This window comes from Trachurus trachurus (assembly GCF_905171665.1).
Source record: "Trachurus trachurus genome assembly, chromosome: 1".
Taxonomy (NCBI): domain Eukaryota; kingdom Metazoa; phylum Chordata; class Actinopteri; order Carangiformes; family Carangidae; genus Trachurus; species Trachurus trachurus.
Window position 1 is genome coordinate 28,790,049 of NC_139891.1, and position 17,366 is coordinate 28,807,414.

At 41.0% G+C, this 17,366-nt stretch overlaps 1 protein-coding gene across 3 annotated transcripts; it reads left to right on the top strand.

The window, feature by feature from the left end:
* The first annotated feature begins 271 nt into the window (after positions 1-271).
* parn (poly(A)-specific ribonuclease (deadenylation nuclease)) lies at positions 272-14,812 on the top strand. 3 transcript variants are annotated; one of them, XM_083986152.1, is made up of 26 exons: positions 272-352; positions 679-756; positions 864-943; positions 1,382-1,449; positions 1,956-2,037; positions 2,220-2,280; positions 3,200-3,365; positions 3,652-3,714; positions 3,828-3,866; positions 3,949-3,991; positions 4,108-4,188; positions 4,344-4,400; positions 4,537-4,614; positions 4,754-4,797; positions 5,135-5,177; positions 5,790-5,865; positions 5,966-6,076; positions 6,248-6,317; positions 6,414-6,469; positions 7,933-8,019; positions 9,071-9,145; positions 9,263-9,443; positions 10,045-10,172; positions 11,439-11,505; positions 11,601-11,759; positions 13,772-14,812. In XM_083986152.1, the coding sequence occupies exons 1-26, from the start codon at positions 334-336 to the stop codon at positions 13,773-13,775; spliced, it is 2,016 nt and encodes a 671-aa protein (XP_083842278.1). In that variant the 5' UTR covers positions 272-333; the 3' UTR covers positions 13,776-14,812. The 3 variants fall into 3 exon arrangements, with proteins under 3 accessions (XP_083842278.1, XP_083842276.1, XP_083842277.1); XM_083986150.1 differs by having other exon boundaries at positions 11,601-11,755; positions 13,769-14,812; XM_083986151.1 differs by having other exon boundaries at positions 11,601-11,755.
* Positions 14,813-17,366: the final 2,554 nt, after the last annotated feature.

Here is a 17,366-nt window from a genome sequence, read left to right on the forward strand (position 1 = left end):
ATATTTATACTTTGAATATGAAAGAGTAGCTAGATGAGTTAAAGTGGAATGAAAAAAATAGTAAAATATCTGTATATTTGTAACTGAGCAAGTCTATGAAATTGCTGCAGATATGTTCATGAAAAATAATTATAATTTTGTACCTAAATTATGTTGAATAAATCCAAATCCAGGTGAGCAGCAGCAGCCTGCATCGTGTAGTTTCGCCGCAGCTTCTCAGCAGCACTTTGTCTCGCGGCAGCACGAGCGGCCCGGAAGTGTTTGTAAAACGGTTAAAAGCCCGTTGATGCTAGCTGTCGTTAGCTGTCAGCCCGGTTCAGTCATTGTGCAGGGATGGAGGTGACACGAAAGAGTAAGTATCCGGCCACACGCTAGCGCACACTGCTATTTGTTTTCATTCGCATGTGGACATTGCGAAACTGTACAACCGAGCGGAGACGTGTATTAAATTGAAAACGCTTCGGGCGCTTTTAATTTTTCTGTTTGTGCTGCTGCTGCTAGGTAGCTAACTAGCTAACTAGGTAGCAGCAGCAGCAGCAGCGAGGAGGAAACCAGCTCCTCTGCGGGGTTTGTGAGCTCCTCTGCGGGCCAAGCCAAGCACGCTTCCCGCAGCAGCAGCAGCAGCACGGTAACTCACTGGTATTAATGGCACTTTTCCTTTCTTTCTTCCCCCCCCAGATTATAAGGACAGTTTAAACGCGGTGTACAGCGCGATAGAGGATGCGGACTTCCTTGCCATCGATGGGGAGTTTTCAGGTGACGATGTGCAGAGTGTTTTTTTATTTTTTAAAGCAGAAGTGGAGACTGACCAAACTGAAATGTTGTGTCTGCAGAAAGGTGACATGTGTTTGTTTCTTTTTTAGGGATAAGTGACGGTCCTAATGTCAGTGCACTAACCAACGGGCTGGACACACCAGAGGAGCGGTACACCAAGCTGAAAAAGGTCAGCAGAGGTGTTTTTTTTTGTTTTTTTTAATTATTGCACATCTTCAGCCAGGTTTCATTTAATTTATAGAGTCCAGTATCACAAATCAAAGGGCTTTACAGTCTGCACAGCGAACAACAACACCTTCTGTCCCTGAACCCTACACTCTAAACTCTACAGAACAGCTCATAAATTGAGAAAATACATTAGTAACCTCTGAGGGGACAACAGAGGAGGACGGACAGACATAAACTAGATAGCATGTGTGCAGAATAGAGCAAGGAAGACAACAATGAAGATAGTCTAGTTGTGCCAAAGCATGCACACACAAGGTGGAGCGGCTGCAGCTCCTGCAGGACCAGTGCATCCCAGTTTTCCACTATGGTCCTGCAGCCGTTTGACATTGGTTTCTTTGTTTTTAATCTAATTAAACCTCTTCCTCTCTGTCTACCACAGCACTCTATGGACTTTCTGCTGTTCCAGTTTGGACTGTGTACCTTCAAATACGACCAGGCAAAGTCAAAGTGAGTAACAATCCATTGACCACGTACAGCTTCTGACCGTTGTATTGTGTGAGGAAAACCGTTCATCTCTCCCAAAGGAATCCCAAGATTGTCTCACTGGCTCATTATTCAAATGTGTTATTTGTTACATCCAGAAAAAGGATGCAGTGTTTTGAGGCCAGCTCGGTTTTTCCATCAGGTGCAGATAACAGGGGCCAACTTGTTGCGAGTCCTCTGGGCGACAGTGTCTGGACAGGATAGATTTGTGTGTATTGTTGGGGCGGACAAATAACAATTACTCCCTGTGCCATCTCCTGCATTAAAGCAGCACTGGATTACAAAGTGGCTAACAGCCTCAGGGCCCCAGAACATTTATTGTGCAGTGACTGATTTATCCCAAGTTCCACTGCCAATGCCATTGTTGGATTTTATGCAAAAAAAAACATGTTTGCCAGCTAAGAGCTAATGATGAAAGTGATTCAGCTATTATCCTCATTTTTCTTTTGTTTCCTCTTATGTCTCCCTAGGTATGTCACAAAGCCTTTTAATTTTTATATATTCCCGAAACCGTTCAACAGGACGTCCCCTGACATTAAGTTCATCTGCCAAGTAAGTCGGCGTTATTATTATTCACTGGGGTAATTTCTTTTGTGAACAACAGATGACTTGTGGGGGGTCTGTGATTTAAATGGTTTAAAATAGTTTCTGCTCAGTCAGCAGTGAAAAGATTATATTTGAGTTTGTTTTGTGTGAAAGTTTGAAAGTTGAGGCTCACTTTTCTTCATTTTCAGAGCTCCAGTATTGATTTTCTGGCCAGTCAGGGATTCGACTTCAACAAGGTGTTCTGTCACGGTGAGTGTAATGAAATAACACTGAGATGTCCACTCTTATGTGTCCTGCAAGGCATCTGTCCTGAATCTGTCCTGACTACCAACTTATTTAAGCTCACAGCACCAAGTATCAAACTTTTACTTCAGCTGGTAGTGAGTGTTTGCTTAGTTTGTCCTGATGTTCTTTGTTTTTTGAACATATTTAACACATAATCCTGAGGAAAACTTCTAATATATTTTTTGTTATACAACATTTGGACAGTTTTATTCAAGGCATATCTGTAGGTAAAAAAAGGAAGAAGGAATCCTTTTCAAATCTGCACTTCAACATGGGTTCATGTGTTGTGTAAGAAAAGCTGTCATCTGTCACCAGCGCTGAACAGCTGGGCCTGTAGCTCCTCACGAAGATTTGTGATGGGGATCTTTGGTTAGTCTGATTCCAGAGCTCTGACGAAACGAAATGCTGCTTGCGTCTTGTTTATTGGCTCGCTGACTAACAGTTATGGGAAAGTCTTTCTTCTCTTTTTAAATCTTTTTGTTTCTTTATATTGCCCGTTTTACCATTGCAAACGACGGTTACGCTCCAACTTGTTCACAGCTTCAAAATGTGTGATTGCATATAAAACATTATACAGGCTTAGAAGAACTTGCAACGGCGTCGTTTGCTGTGGTTCACTAGCGCGCTCTCCTCTGTGTTGATGTTGACATTGAGTATCTTCTAAAAAATGCATGAATCATGCCGAGAATAATGTTCAGCAACTTTCCTTTTCATCTCGCACTAGACTTTCCAGAACACAGACTCTGTTTAATTTGAAGGAATGCAGTAAACTGTTTAGTTTTGCAGCTGTTCTAGTTAAGTCACTGTGTAAGAGCAAAAAAACACAGAGCTCCAGCTCACTACACAGAAATTTCTTTTTTTTTCCCCTTCCTGGTTTTCAAAGGAATCCCGTACCTAAATCAAGACGAGGAAGCCCAGCTGAGGGAGCAGACGGAGGAGAGGAGGAATCAACATGCAAACGGTGTCGGGACGCCGTCCTACATCTCCCCCTCGTCCAAAGGCTGCGCGAATGTACCAGAGGAGCACAAAGACTTCATCAACAGGGTGGTGTAAGTGTTACAGTGCAGTGCAGAGTACCCTCGAGTCCAGATGTGAGTAAAACATGTACACAGAAGAGAAGACGCAGTAGTGGCTCTTGTTTCAGACCAAAGAACAGGACACATGTGGGGGGAAATAAATTGTCAGGTTGCTGTTGTTACAAAGCTTCCACTGTGGCTCCGACTCATGTGATGATGAATTAAAGGAGAGATGATGAAACTTCCTAACAACAAAACAAATAAACAGTTATGTTGGCAGCAGAGTTTTGATCTTTTCCACTTTGATTTCTGCACACAGAGAGAGAGTTGAGGCTCTGTTCACAAACTCAGAGAAGACCCTGGACCTGGAGCCGTGCACCGGGTGAGTGGGCCCTTCTCTCAAAAGGCCACATCGAGTTTGTTTGTGTTTTTCATGCAGGTTCATTTGTATTTCATTTGTATTTCAATCTGAACCTTTTCATCTTTTCTTACCAGGTTTCAGAGAAAGCTGATCTACCAGACCCTGAACTGGAAGTGAGTGGCACTTGAAACCGGGCTGTTATTATGATTTGTTTGTTTTGATTTTCTTTTTTCTAAAGTTTTCTTGTTCTGTTAGGTTTCCCAAGGGCCTTCATGTGGAAACCTTGGAAACAGAAAAGGTTTGTGATTATTATTATTATTATTATTATTATTATTATTTTCTTTTATATAAGATTTATATAATATATTTTTAAATGTCTGTGGAATCATTGATGTGATTTCTGTTTGTTTGCAGAAGGAGCGATTCATCCAGGTTAGCAAAGTAGATGATGAGGAGAGGAAGAGGAGGGAGCAGCAGAAACTGGAGAGAGAGCAGGTGAGTTTGAGCTTCAGACAAAAATAAGATATACCACTCCTCGGTTTTTTATTTTATATTTATCACAATATTGTATAGAAACATCTTGGCCTCATTCGAGACTCGAGACTGAGCTCCTGTCTGACTACAGGTTATGTTCTTACCCCCTCCAACAGGAGGAGCTAAATGATGCCGTTGGCTTCTCCAGGGTCATCCACGCCATCTCTAAATCCGTAAGTCAGCCTCAACACACAGTGACACCTCGAAGTATAAACTATCATCAATCACAATTTTAGTTGTTTGAAATGTCTTTGCTAAATGTCTTTGCTAAATTTCACTGGTAACATATTTTGTCCAACACACACACAGGGCAAACTGGTTGTTGGCCACAACATGCTGCTGGACGTGATGCACACCATCCACCAGTTCTACTGCCCGCTCCCAGAGGTACAGACTCAACATGGAGATTTTAAATATTGAACCTTTTCGCTACACAAACTTGGAGCTGAGTAATGTGATCTATGCATAATTTCTACGGCTGTCACTCTTTTTTTTTTTTTTTTTTTTTTTTTTTTCTTTTCTCCAGGATCTTCAAGATTTCAAAGAGGTCACGATGTGTGTCTTTCCAAGGTAACGCATCACTCTTTTCAAGTTTTAAAAAGAACAATGTACAATCAAGTGCAATGAAATGCATTCTGCCCTGGCTCTCTCTCAGCCATTAAAACCTATAAATAGTGCAATAAAAAACAATAACAACAGTAACAACATATGATAAAAAAAAAACAATGGCAAAAATAAAAACAGTAGCAATACACAATAAAAAGCCTCAACAAATAAATCAATAGTCCACAGCTTTCACAATCATTTAAAAGCGACTGTTTAGTAGTTTGACCTCAAGTGTGTTTTTTATCTCTTAAAAACAGATGTTGTTCAGTGTTATTTATCTTGTTTACCTGTTGTCTTGCAGACTTCTGGACACAAAGTTAATGGCCTCCACTCAGCCGTTCAAGGTATAAATGTTCACTTGTATTTGTTCTCTATGTCTGTTCAGTAAATATGTTCTCCAACATTAAAGGGATAGTTCAACATTTTGGCAAATTGGCCCATTTCCATAATCCCTATAGTTTTAGCAGTAGGTTTGTTACCTTTAATTGTCGGTGCAAGCTATTTTTAGAACGGCGGAGCAGAGCCGTGAGCTGCTCAGAGCTACGCTACGGAGGCTCATGGGATTTCTTGGTTTCCCTCATCAAACTCATCAAATACAATCCAACAAATCCAAAACGCTGTGGTGGTTGTTGTGACCTGCACATTCACCACGCTACGAGATAATAACGAAACGTTGCAAAACTGAGTTGTTTTCGAGGCAAATGCAGAGACCACGAGAGTGTTTTTGAGTTGTTGGATTGTGTGTTTGATGAGGGAAACCAAGAAATCCCATGAGCCTCCGTAGCGTAGCTCTGAGCAGCTCGCGGCTCTGCTCCGCTGTTCTAAAAATAGCTTGCACCGACAATTAAAGGTAATGAACCTACTGCTATGACTATAGGGATTATGGCAATGGACCAATTTGCCAAAATGTCGAACTATCCCTTTAACAAGTTGTGTTTTACCTTGTTGTGGTGAAGGAGCTGATCACCAACACCTCTCTGGCCGAGCTGGAGAAACAGCTGAAGGAGACTCCCTTCAAGTCACCGCAAGTCGGTGAGAAAACACACCCGATACAAATTTCCCGACATGTTCTCCTCGGTCTAAAATCCTTCCTGTCGTCTGACGCCTTTTCTTCTCCTCCGCGCTGTTCCAGGAGCAGCTGAAGGGTTCCTCAGTTACGACACAGCCCAGGAGCAGCTCCACGAGGCTGGGTACGACGCCTACATCACTGGCCTCTGCTTCATCTCCATGGCCAACTACCTGGGTAACAACATGCACCATCACACTGGTTCTTTTTTTGCAAATGTTAAAAAAAAGAAAGAAATGTGTCTAAATAAATAAAAATCAGTCTGCAAATGTAAAAAAAAAAAAAAAATGTGTCTAAATGAATAAAAATCAGTCTGAGTCGGTGTGATTGACACTTTTCTCTTTTCAGGCTCTTTCCTGACTCCACCCAAAGCTTACATCTCAGCTCGATCCAAACTCGTTGAGCCTTTCTTCAACAAGTAAGTGGTGCACTCTCCTCCTCCTTTATTTTTTTTTAATAACAATTAAAATTCTTGAAATGACTGTTTATAATTCTCCCTCTTTCTCCTCTCAAGGCTTTTCCTGATGAGAATAATAGATATTCCCTACCTCAACATCACAGGACCAGATCGTGAGTACAATTACTATATAGGGGCATCTCAGCAAATTAGAATAACATGGAAAAGTCCATTTCCAGTCACATAGCCCCCAGCCAAGTATTGAGTGCATATACACTGCCTATTAAAAAAAAAAAAAAAAAGTATTCACCCCTCTCAGATGTTTTCCCCAATATGATTCGGCTTTTTTGACAAGAATTTACAAAAAAATAACTCTCAAATGTCAAAGTGAAACCGGATTTTTACAAAGTGATGTCAATTAATTAAAACTATATAATGTGTAATAAAATGTGACTGGTCTGGAGTGGCCGAGTCAAAGCCAAGAAGACGTCAATCCAATCGAGAATTTGTGTCTCGACTTGAAAAGAGCTGTTCACGCCCAATCCCCAAACAATCTGACTCAATTTGAGCTGTTTTGCAAGGAAACATTGACAAACATTGCAGAGACCTGCAAGCCTGACTGAGACCTATCCACACAGACTCAGAGCTGTGACTTCAGCCAAAGGTGCTTCTATTAAATGTTACAGTAACTTGGGGGTGAATATTTATGCAATCATTTATTTTACATTTTACATAGTTTTGATAATATAATATAAAGACTTAATAAAGGACACAAACCAGAGGTCCGTAGTGACTAAAAGTACATAATAGACTAAGATTAATTGACATTATAAAAATCCAGCTTCACTTTGGGGAAAACATCAAAGGGTGGTGAATACTTTTTATAGGCAGTGTAGATGGGCATACTTTTCAGAAGGCCAATATTTCCATATTAAAAACGCTTTTTTAATTGGTCTTCTGTAATATTAATTGTTAAATACTGAATTTTAGGTCTTCATTAAATGTAAGCCATCATTACAATTAGAAGAAATTAATAAAGACATGAAATGTTTCATTCTGTGTGGAATGGATCTATATAATGTACTGGCATAAATAAACTTTTCCATGATATTCTATTCTATTCTATTTAGGATGCACCTGTATATTCTTTAGAGATTGTTAACCACTGCTAAAGGTGCTCTATAAAGTTTGTGACTAACAGTAACTCTGCGGTGCGATACATGTACTGTATGTATCCAGATGTAGATGTTGGTGGAGGGGCAGAGAAATGCAGCAACGCACTTGCAAAAGGCACCGATGACTTAAGACTGCAAGCTAGCAAATATGCATGTAAACAATGCACAATTTAAACTGTGTTTAAAATTGTATGAGGACATAATGCATTCAGCCTGTCGGGTTACAAGAGCGCAGAACTCCACTCCCAACACAGCTTGAAGTGATTTTTGAGATCTTTGGAGTCTTTGGAGGGAGGGGGGCTGTGCGGGGACAGAAAAATACAAAATGAAGCCACAGGCCTGATGCTAATGCTGTGCTTGTTGACTGTCACATTAAGATTAATTTAAAATCACTTTCGCCACTTCCCTACATCACTCCTCACTTCTTCTCTTTGCCGTTCTCTTCTCCTCTGCTCCTACAGTGCAGCCGAAGAGAGACCACGTCCTGTACGTCACCTTCCCCAAAGAATGGAAGACCAGTGACCTCTACCAGCTCTTTAGTGCCTTTGGTAAGATGTGCTCTTTGTGCGTTCAGCCTGGAAAACAGATACCACTCCCATGATGCAGGCCTCGTTCAGACAGCAGCAGAAATCTGACCAGGATCCGATCTCACTGACTGACGGGCTACATCACATGTTGCAAGTGATCAGATTCGAGCTGCATGTGTCCATATTATGCATCTCATCCACAATGGTTTCTGTGGTAACAAGCTACGCCCACAAACAATCAATCAAACAAAATGCATGAGAGGGAAGTTGGTAAACTTTATTTCTATAGCACTTTTCACAGAAGGAGTTCACAGTAGAATCAGAAAAGAGCAGAAAACATAGTACAAAACAAAGAGACACACAGTTAAAAAAAGAAAACTGGTACATGAAAGCATAGAAACATAAAACAGGTTATCATAAAAACTGTCATAAAGGGAACTGTGTGTTCATGTCCCAATTTGTTAGGTGGAGCCGTGGCATAAATAAACTGCTAATTGCATGAAAGCGACAGAAACTGGGGCTCTATCCACACAAAACGTATTTTTGATAAACGCAGCTTTTTTTCATCCAGGTTGGGGTCCGAACACACGCAAACGTATTGAAAACGGCTTAAAACAGAGATTTTTAAAAACTCCGGCCACAGTGAATATTTTTAAAAAGGCCATATTTGTTTTGACATGTGGGCAAGATAAACGGATATTTTACCAGGGACGTTCTATATTTGTCATGTCGCAACGTTTTCGTGTGGACTGCGGAGCTGTGCCTCCTTCCATGCGATCACCGGTGGAACGACGGGGTGTTCGGTACCAGCAGATCGGTGATGCCTTCGGTCTTTCCAGAATTATGTTGTCCATCCTTTGTTGCGCTGCGAGTGACACAAAATTTGAGTAGCGACACTGTTCGCATTGAATCTGATCTCTACAAATCCATGTCATGTGGTTTTTGGCTGCTTAGACTGTCAAAAAATCAAACTAGACACAATCTGGATATGACAAAAATCGGCTTTGGTGTAGCAGTGTGAACAAGGCCATATCGCTCACTAACCCTCTACTCTGTGTCCTCCTCCATGCAGGGAACATCCAGGTTTCATGGATAGACGACACATCAGCATTCGTGTCCCTAAGTCAAACAGACCAGGTGCAGATAGGTGAGTCTGACCTCCGTCTCCTCACACCACACTACTCTCCTGTCATCTTGCACATTTAAAAAAACAAAACAAAAAGGAGTTGGTGCAGCTTGTTGACGTGTTCCCCTCATCCTGCAGCCATGAACACCAGCCGCTATGCTGAGAGCTACAGGATCCAGACGTACGCCGAGTACATCCAGGGCAGACAGCAGCAGCAGGAGAAGGAGAAGGTCGGCCACAACGCCAGATCGTGGGGCGAGGACGGCTGGGTGAAACCGCACTACACCTCCACCGCCTCCAGTGGGTTTGGATATCCCAGGTACAACTGTGCTATATTGTCTTTCAGCAAGTTATTGTCTGTGTTTACCTATTGCCTAGGATTTTCTGTTTAAAGGGATAGCTCACCCAAAATTGAAATTTCACTCATTATCTACTCACCCTCATGTCGACTAAGGGCTGGGAGAAGTTTCAGAGTTATCCGTGCCTTCTCTGAATTACAGGGGGTCTCGGCGTAGCAGTGCATGTCCATATGACGGTTGCAAATGGATACCAACTGTCTTCGTAACAAAAAGACACACCAAAACCAAATACCTCCATGCTGCTCGTATGTAATGTCCCTCTTGTATTGAAGCCCCGTAATGCGAAATTGTTCCGAAAAAAAAAAATTAAATAAGTCTATATTTCAAGCTTGTTTGTAGCGGAAGCTCCTCTTCCCAGTTCGTCCAAATTTGACGAACTGGGAAGAGGAGCTTCGAGAAGCTTCCGCTACAAAACAAGCTTGAGCTCAGAGAAGCCACAGAGGACTCTGAAACTTCTCCCAGCCCTTAGTCGACATGAGGGTGAGTAGATAATGAAATTTCAATTTTGGGTGAACTGTTCCTTTAAGCTGTAATTTCTTCCTCTTTTTTTTTTTGTTCCAGGGGTTTGAGGAAACGCAGCATCAGTCCAGTTCAGGGAGAGCAAGGGAGTGGAGAAGGTCCAATTACAGATGGCTGGAGTCACTACTCGTACCTGGATAGCACGGGCAGCAAGAAGATGAAAACTGACGGTGTGTGAAGTGAACGCATGTACGCAAACCTACTTTCCCTGGCAACTCGCAGGTTTTCCTGTAGGAGAGTACTTGAGCAGAGGTTCGTCGTCGTGGCCCGAGGAAGAGGTGCAGGTGGCATTTTGAATAATCATCATCATCACAACCGAGGCTGAGTAATTAGTTGAAGATCAGACTTCATATTTTATTCACAGCCACCTGCTCCACAACAGACGGGTCGGGCGCTCTCTGGATTGACAGCATTGTCCTCACACACTTTCACTTCATATTTTTAGCTTTTCCTTTCAACTGAAGAAGCACAGATTTCAGTCATGTGTCCTGAGACACTACAGGTGAATAGGGTAAAAATCTTAACTAACAGATATCACTATGATCACTTGCAATAAGACAAATATTTTTTGTATTACAAGTTTTTTTATGTTTAGATATGTAAATGAGACGATGTCTGATGAAATTTGTGCTTATTTGCATACATTTCCAGAACTGAAATCTGAACAATGGAAAAAGCCCATTTCAAAATTCTTGTTTTATTTTGTTGACATCACTCTGTAAATGAGAAAATACTGTCACCAGCTCTAAAAAAAAAAAAAAATCTAATTTTGCCTGTTTTAGGAATTAAAAAAAGAAGTATAAATTAGGCTTTGAATGATAAAAACCTTCAGAACATAGGCAGGAATAAGGAAGGAAGGAATAATAATGAGATTTCGGGCTCAGAGTCTGAGGAAAAGCGAAAACATCCTTTAAAGACTTGTACTGTAAAACTCCATAGATTGTTAATGTAAATCGTACTTTTACGGATACGGAGGAAATAACAATTTTTGTAGCCTACATCATTGTTCAGGAGAAAGAGAGCTTTACAAAGATGCCTGACATGGGTCAGACAACAGGCTCAGCACAGTATGTCACAGTAGCATGATGACGTTTGGTGAATTTTGGAGAAATCTACTGATGAAAGAGACAAAATGAAGTAAAATAAAAACCTTAATGTGTATTTTCTACCATTTCTTTCAACTTTTCTGAAAGAATACATGTTAAGGAAGGAAAAATGGCTCAAAATGCATGAAAAAACTGTGTTTTTGTCTGTAGTGTTTCGCCTTAAATCAGAGTTTTGCAACACGTGGCTCCATCCTGACGTTGCTATCGAGTCTTATTTATCGCCACAATTTCACAGTGGTTGCACATTTTGAATCCTAAAAATACGCAGCAGCAGAGGCTCTTTTGGAAATGTCTAATCTAGTCTTTCACTCTTGTCATTGTGTTCCCCAGATGTAAGTGCACAGGCAAACGCTGAGGCAGTGGAGAGCAAGACATCAGAGGGGTGGCTCAAGACGACGTAAGTGAGGGGAGAGAAGGCGATCCTTCATCCTGTTGACTATCAGTCCTGTTTGCTGTGATTTAACCCTCCTAACGGTCGCTGTGCCCCCGCAGAGATACGTCACATTCACCAGGGTTAAGTCCGGTCCCCGACGAGGAGGAAAGTCCTGAGGGCTCAGAACCAGCTGATGATGCTGACGGGACGGTCACCTGGCAACAAGCCCCATCTGGCAACAGGAGGAAAGGTCAAAAGAACAAGAAAAAAAAAGGTGCGTTTTGTTCAGGCTCGTTAACTCTTGGAAGCCTCTCTGACAGATAGTTCTCACAAAATATAGATATCTGGTAAAATCACACACTATTGGTCATAACTGTTCTTTAATTCTTCTTCTGTGTTTCTCCAAACAAGTTATTAATTGCCTTTTGAAAGCCTGTATTTTTTTTTTCCCTATATGCCAATGTACATTACCGGTATGTACAACAACTAACTCTAAATTGGCAGCATTTCTGAATTAGCCAACTCATCCTTTTATCTTTAAAACCAACCTAGAAGAAACAGAGACTTGACAGCCATAATGGCAGCCGTTTGAGGTACAACGACAGACTCAATATTATACCTGCTAAAGTTCAGCATCCTACCATCATCAGTTTTAACGTGTACATCGTCTTAAACTTGACGCAAAATGGAGCTGAAGATGTTGTGAAAATGAATTTGTTTGACAGGCTGACACTAGGTGAATTCCATCCAGTAGCTGTCGTCGATAAACATGGTTGCTCTACTGGGAAAAGTCAAGTTGTTTGGATTCATGCTCTGGGGACCACGGATGTCTGTACAAAGTTTAAAGGGATAGTTCAACATTTTGGCAAATCCTCCTCTCACCATAATCCCTATAGTCAAGGCAGTAGGTTCATTACCTTTAATTATCGGTGCATGTTGTTTTGAGATGCGCGGGGCAGAGACGTGAGCTGCTCAGTGAACACAGTGGAGGCGTGCTGTACTTTCGCCTTTCCTTCATCAAACTCATCAAATACACAATCCAACAACTCCAAAACGCTCTGGTGGACAAGTTGTGACCTGCACATTCACCACGCTACGAGATAATCATGTAACATTACAAGATGGAGTTGTTTTTGAGGCAAATTAAGCCTGAACTACACTCCAGACACGGCTACTGGGCGGAGTGATTTCAAAAGTTCAGAGTATTTGCTTCATGTGTCGTAATGCTACATACATGATTATCTCATAGCGTGGTGAATGTACACGTCACAACTTCTCCACAAGAGCGTTTTGGAGTTGTTGGATTGTGTATTTGATGAGTTTTTAGGGACAGGGGTACTGTACCGTTTCGTGAGCAGCTCGCGTCTCTGCCCCGCCTATCTAAAAACAACATGCACCGATAAATAATGGTAATGAACCTACTGCTAAGATTATACGGATTATGGCAATAGACCAGAGTGGCATCTTTATGCAAATGAGAGTGACTGAGGCATCCTGGGTAATTTAGAGGCAGCGTCCGGCATTTTTAAATTGCACTCAGTGGCTTTTTGTGTTTTGATGGAGCGTAGACTCACTAACAATCAATTTGAATGTTTTATTTTGTGTTTCTTTTGTAGCACTATGTCTCATAATTATTTTGACACCCTCCTTGAAACCGACCGTTCACGCTATCTTGAAAAATTACAATTAATTAATCTACTGGTATGCTCATTTAGCCTCCCACAGTGATCAATGACCCCACACAGTGGCCAGAAATTTCTTACCCGGACATCTACATGTATTTGGTTGAATCTGTCGGTTTTGGCTTGTCTGCAAATAGCCTGTTAATAGCCAACTTTTTGTTAGTTAGTTTGTCAAGCCAGTTAGGCTGAACTTTTCAATGGAGGGATGCCAGGCGCTGCCCCTAAATTACCCAGGATGCCTCAGTCACTCTCTTGCATAAAGATGCCACTCTGGTCTATGGGGGGAATTTGCCAAAAAATGTTGAACTATCCCTTTAAACTTTTTAGATATGTTAACATGACCCAAAGTGATGGATTCACATACTTGTATAATAACTATTCACTGTATTATTCACTGTATATGTATTATTGCACTTATTGTATTCAGTATCTTTTATCCTTCTCTAGCCTGACCAGGGACAAAGACTGCAAATTAGCTGAAGCTAGACGTCTTGTATGCATCACATTTTTCATTCTTTGTGACAATGTTGTATGTATCGTCCCTGCAAAATAAACATTAAAATAAAAAAAAATCTTTTTAACACCCTTCTCTTTTTCTGCTGCAGCAGCTGAATCCAAGGCGTCGCTGTTCGAAGTCCCAGAGGTTTGGTAGCGAGCGGTGGGGAGCGGAGCCGCCGCTGTCCCACGCCGCGCTCCTGCTCAGAGTCTCTTCAGAAGCACTTGAGGGGGGGGAGAAACCTCCCGTAAGGTCGTCCATCACCGGGAGAGTGGTGCACGCCCCTTAAAATTCATTCGTTCACTCAACAGCTGTGGATACCGTGTCCGAAGCTACCAGCCAAACTGCTCGACTGGACTGTGGAAGGAAAGAAAGAGAGAACACAAGCCATAACGACAGCTGCCATATTTTGATCTTGTACCACGGGAGGAGCAGGAAACTCTTCTGGGTAAACACATACACACGCATACAAACACATGTAAACCATGAGATCTTTAAAAAAAAGAAAAGAAAAGAAAATCTTACAAGTACAGAAATGTCCATTGATCCTCTGATATGTCCAGACTGGATTTAGCCACCACAGCCATGCTATCACTCTGGAATCATTGATCAATTTTAACGACACGTCACCTCGACCCAGTCTTAAATTTTGTGAGCGTGAGTTGTATGCGAGTTCGTGCATGTGCGGAACATGTACCGTTTATTTTTTTCCTCTAGTCTTTGTATCCCTGTGAATCAATTTTCATAAATTGTGAGAGGTAAAATACCACGACAGGTCCTGTAGTTTACAATGTCAAGGTAATTTAGTATTTTAATGCAGTCAGATATTATTTTTTTTTAAGTTCAGTCAACTCCTCCAGTTTTATCATATAAGCTCATCAATGATAATGTGATATTTATGATTGGTGGCGTTTTGACCCTTGATGAGGTGCTTGTTTGGTTTTTTTGTTTTTCTTTTTGTACAGATCTTTTCTTTTTTTTTCTTTGTGTTGAATGTTTTGTAACTGTGTCAACCCTGCAACAATGTCAAAGTATGTTCTAATGCAAAAGGTATAAACGTTAAAAAAGACGTGTACATTTTTGTATAAGATAAAGTTTAAGAATCTTAAAATCTTAAATATTTCCTTGGAAAGGGGAAAAAATTAAAGAATGTTTCTTAGTAATCTCCTGTTTCTGGATCCTCTGTTCACACACCGAAGACGTTCTCCACGTTTCCTTTTTAATAGACTTCAGTAGACATTTAAAACAAAGCATCTGAGAACTTTTTTTTTTAAATTTATGACTTCTCACGAGTCTCTTGGTTCTCAAAAAAAAAAAAAAAAAGTTTCTTGAACTTGAGTAATTAAAATTTTAATTTAATTTACTTCCATATAATATCTCAGATGAGTATCTTTTTCTCCAGGTAGCCCATGAATATCAGAAATATTTTTTGATATATCACACAATTTATGAATATGAACTACTTTTATTAATCCCCAAAGGGAAATTAATTTATCTGGCAGCTCGTCCACCATTTGCAGAAGAATTAAAAAGCCCAGTGGCTGTAGGCACATCTCGCTTTTTACTGTTTTACTGTATTATATCTACTGTTTATTATGGATGGGCTGACTGGAGAAATTAATCGCCCCTTTGGGATAAATGAAGTATTCTGACTGACAGACGACATTGGTGGTAAAAAATACACAAGTTTTGTTATGATATGAAAAAGTGTCTACTTTCTGAATCTTCACCAATATCTCCAGCTCATCGGTCTCGTTGAGCAGAGAGTTGGTGTTTCTCATGATGACTGACAGCAGAAAGGATCTCCACTTCCGAAGCCTTTAACCTTTGCACCAGCAGCAGCAGCACGGCAACCCACGAACACACCTCTTCATCTCAGCTGGAACAGGTTGGCCTCCTCCAGACCTGCTCTGTTTTCAATGAAAAAAGCTCCTTTACCCACAGAAGTATCCACCAGTGACTGACAAAACACGACAAAAACCTGAGTAAAAACTCTGAGCTACCACCAGACTCTGCTGCTACCAGTTGAAATATTATATTTTAGATCATGTGCTTCAACTATATAACCATGATGCAGGTGCTAATGATGTCCTAAACAGCCAACAGCGCATATCGCTGATTACTTAACTGTTATATCCTCCCTCCAACCCTCCCAGATCCCCAATTCTTCTCACCATCTTCCTTTTCTCCCAGTGCATGGGACTACTTAATGCATGATTGATTGATATGGATGAATATCAAAATATGAAGCCGTAAGATTGAGGGCGTTGTTGTTGTTTTTTTTCAAGCCTGCTAATGTCATCAGCGTCTGTGTAAGAAACATTGTAGTGGAGGAAACCAGAGGTGGAATGTAGAGTCAGAAATACATTTGCCAAACATTATTTGTTCCACCATTTCAATCATTTCTTTTTAGATGTGAATCTAAAATGTGAACAGTGTGACGTCTGAAAATACCTTTGTTCAATTTTTGAATACTTTTATTGGGGGGACAATTCATGCCATGCCCATGCCATGATGTGTTTCAGTCCTTGACATGAAGGTGTCATGCTCTATATTATAGTGACTGCTTAAGGTCAATAACGAAAACACAAAGTTTGTCAATAACTTTTTTTTATTAACACAAAATGTATAGATCCTATATGATTAAAAACTGCTCCATAGTAAAAGTAGTCTCTGTAAAAATGACACTTCATTTGATAACATTAGTGGCATCCATTATAGGTGATTGTGTGATGATGATAATAACACTGACGACATATGGTATTATCACATTTTTCCTTCCAGTGGAACAAACGGTCTGTGAGAGACTTTAAAGCAGAAGTAAGTGATATATTTGTGTTAATATAAGTCTTAAATAGTTCTATCTTCCGACAGCAATCACTTACATAGAGTGTTTGGTCTGAATCACGGGTCTGTCAGTCCCTCTGCTCTGAGCCGAGGAGAAAACATTTATCGTATCCTACAGTTTTTATCCAATGAGGAGAGAGAACGGCATGCAGGGCTGTGTGTGCAGCCAAGGAACGCCGTGAATGTGGCGACGTAGGGACGAGGACTGTTATGGTGCGTTCAAGGAAACTCGTATTTTTCCGACCGTGAAGTGGTACCAGTTCGATCTGGTACGAGTTCACCGGTCGGAAGTTACGAGTGGCCGTTATAGTGACTTTCACCGGTAAAACAGGTCGGAAAAACACGAGTGGGTTGCCTGGAACGCTACAAAGTCGTAAGTTGTGACTTGAAGCTGTAATTTACGATTTCAAAAGCCTACCTGGAACGCAGCATTAGCGAAAACGACCGGACCACTTACTTCTGCTTTAACTCTTCTCCAGCTTGTGTTGCAGAGTTTTGTGCTGCGTCCAACTTCCACGACTGTTTCTGTAACAACCTGATTGTTGGTTTCCAATTAAAAGCCAATCCAAGTCAAAATCAAAAGCCATGCTTCCAACAATGCTCCTGCAAATTAGGAGGTTTATTGTCATGAAAATGATTTTGTACCAAAGCCAGAAGCTACTTTGTTGCTTTGTTTAGTTTATTTCCAGGCCACAAAGGAGATACACTCAGCTCTGACAGAAAAAAGGAAGGAAGAGTCTCTGGCAATTATTTTTTTTTTTGTCCTCATTGATTTAAGCTGTGTCAGTTCATCCACAGAAGCAGGCATCGCTGGAGTGGGAGATATTTTGTTAGCGTAGGTGTATGGTTTATGGTTTATG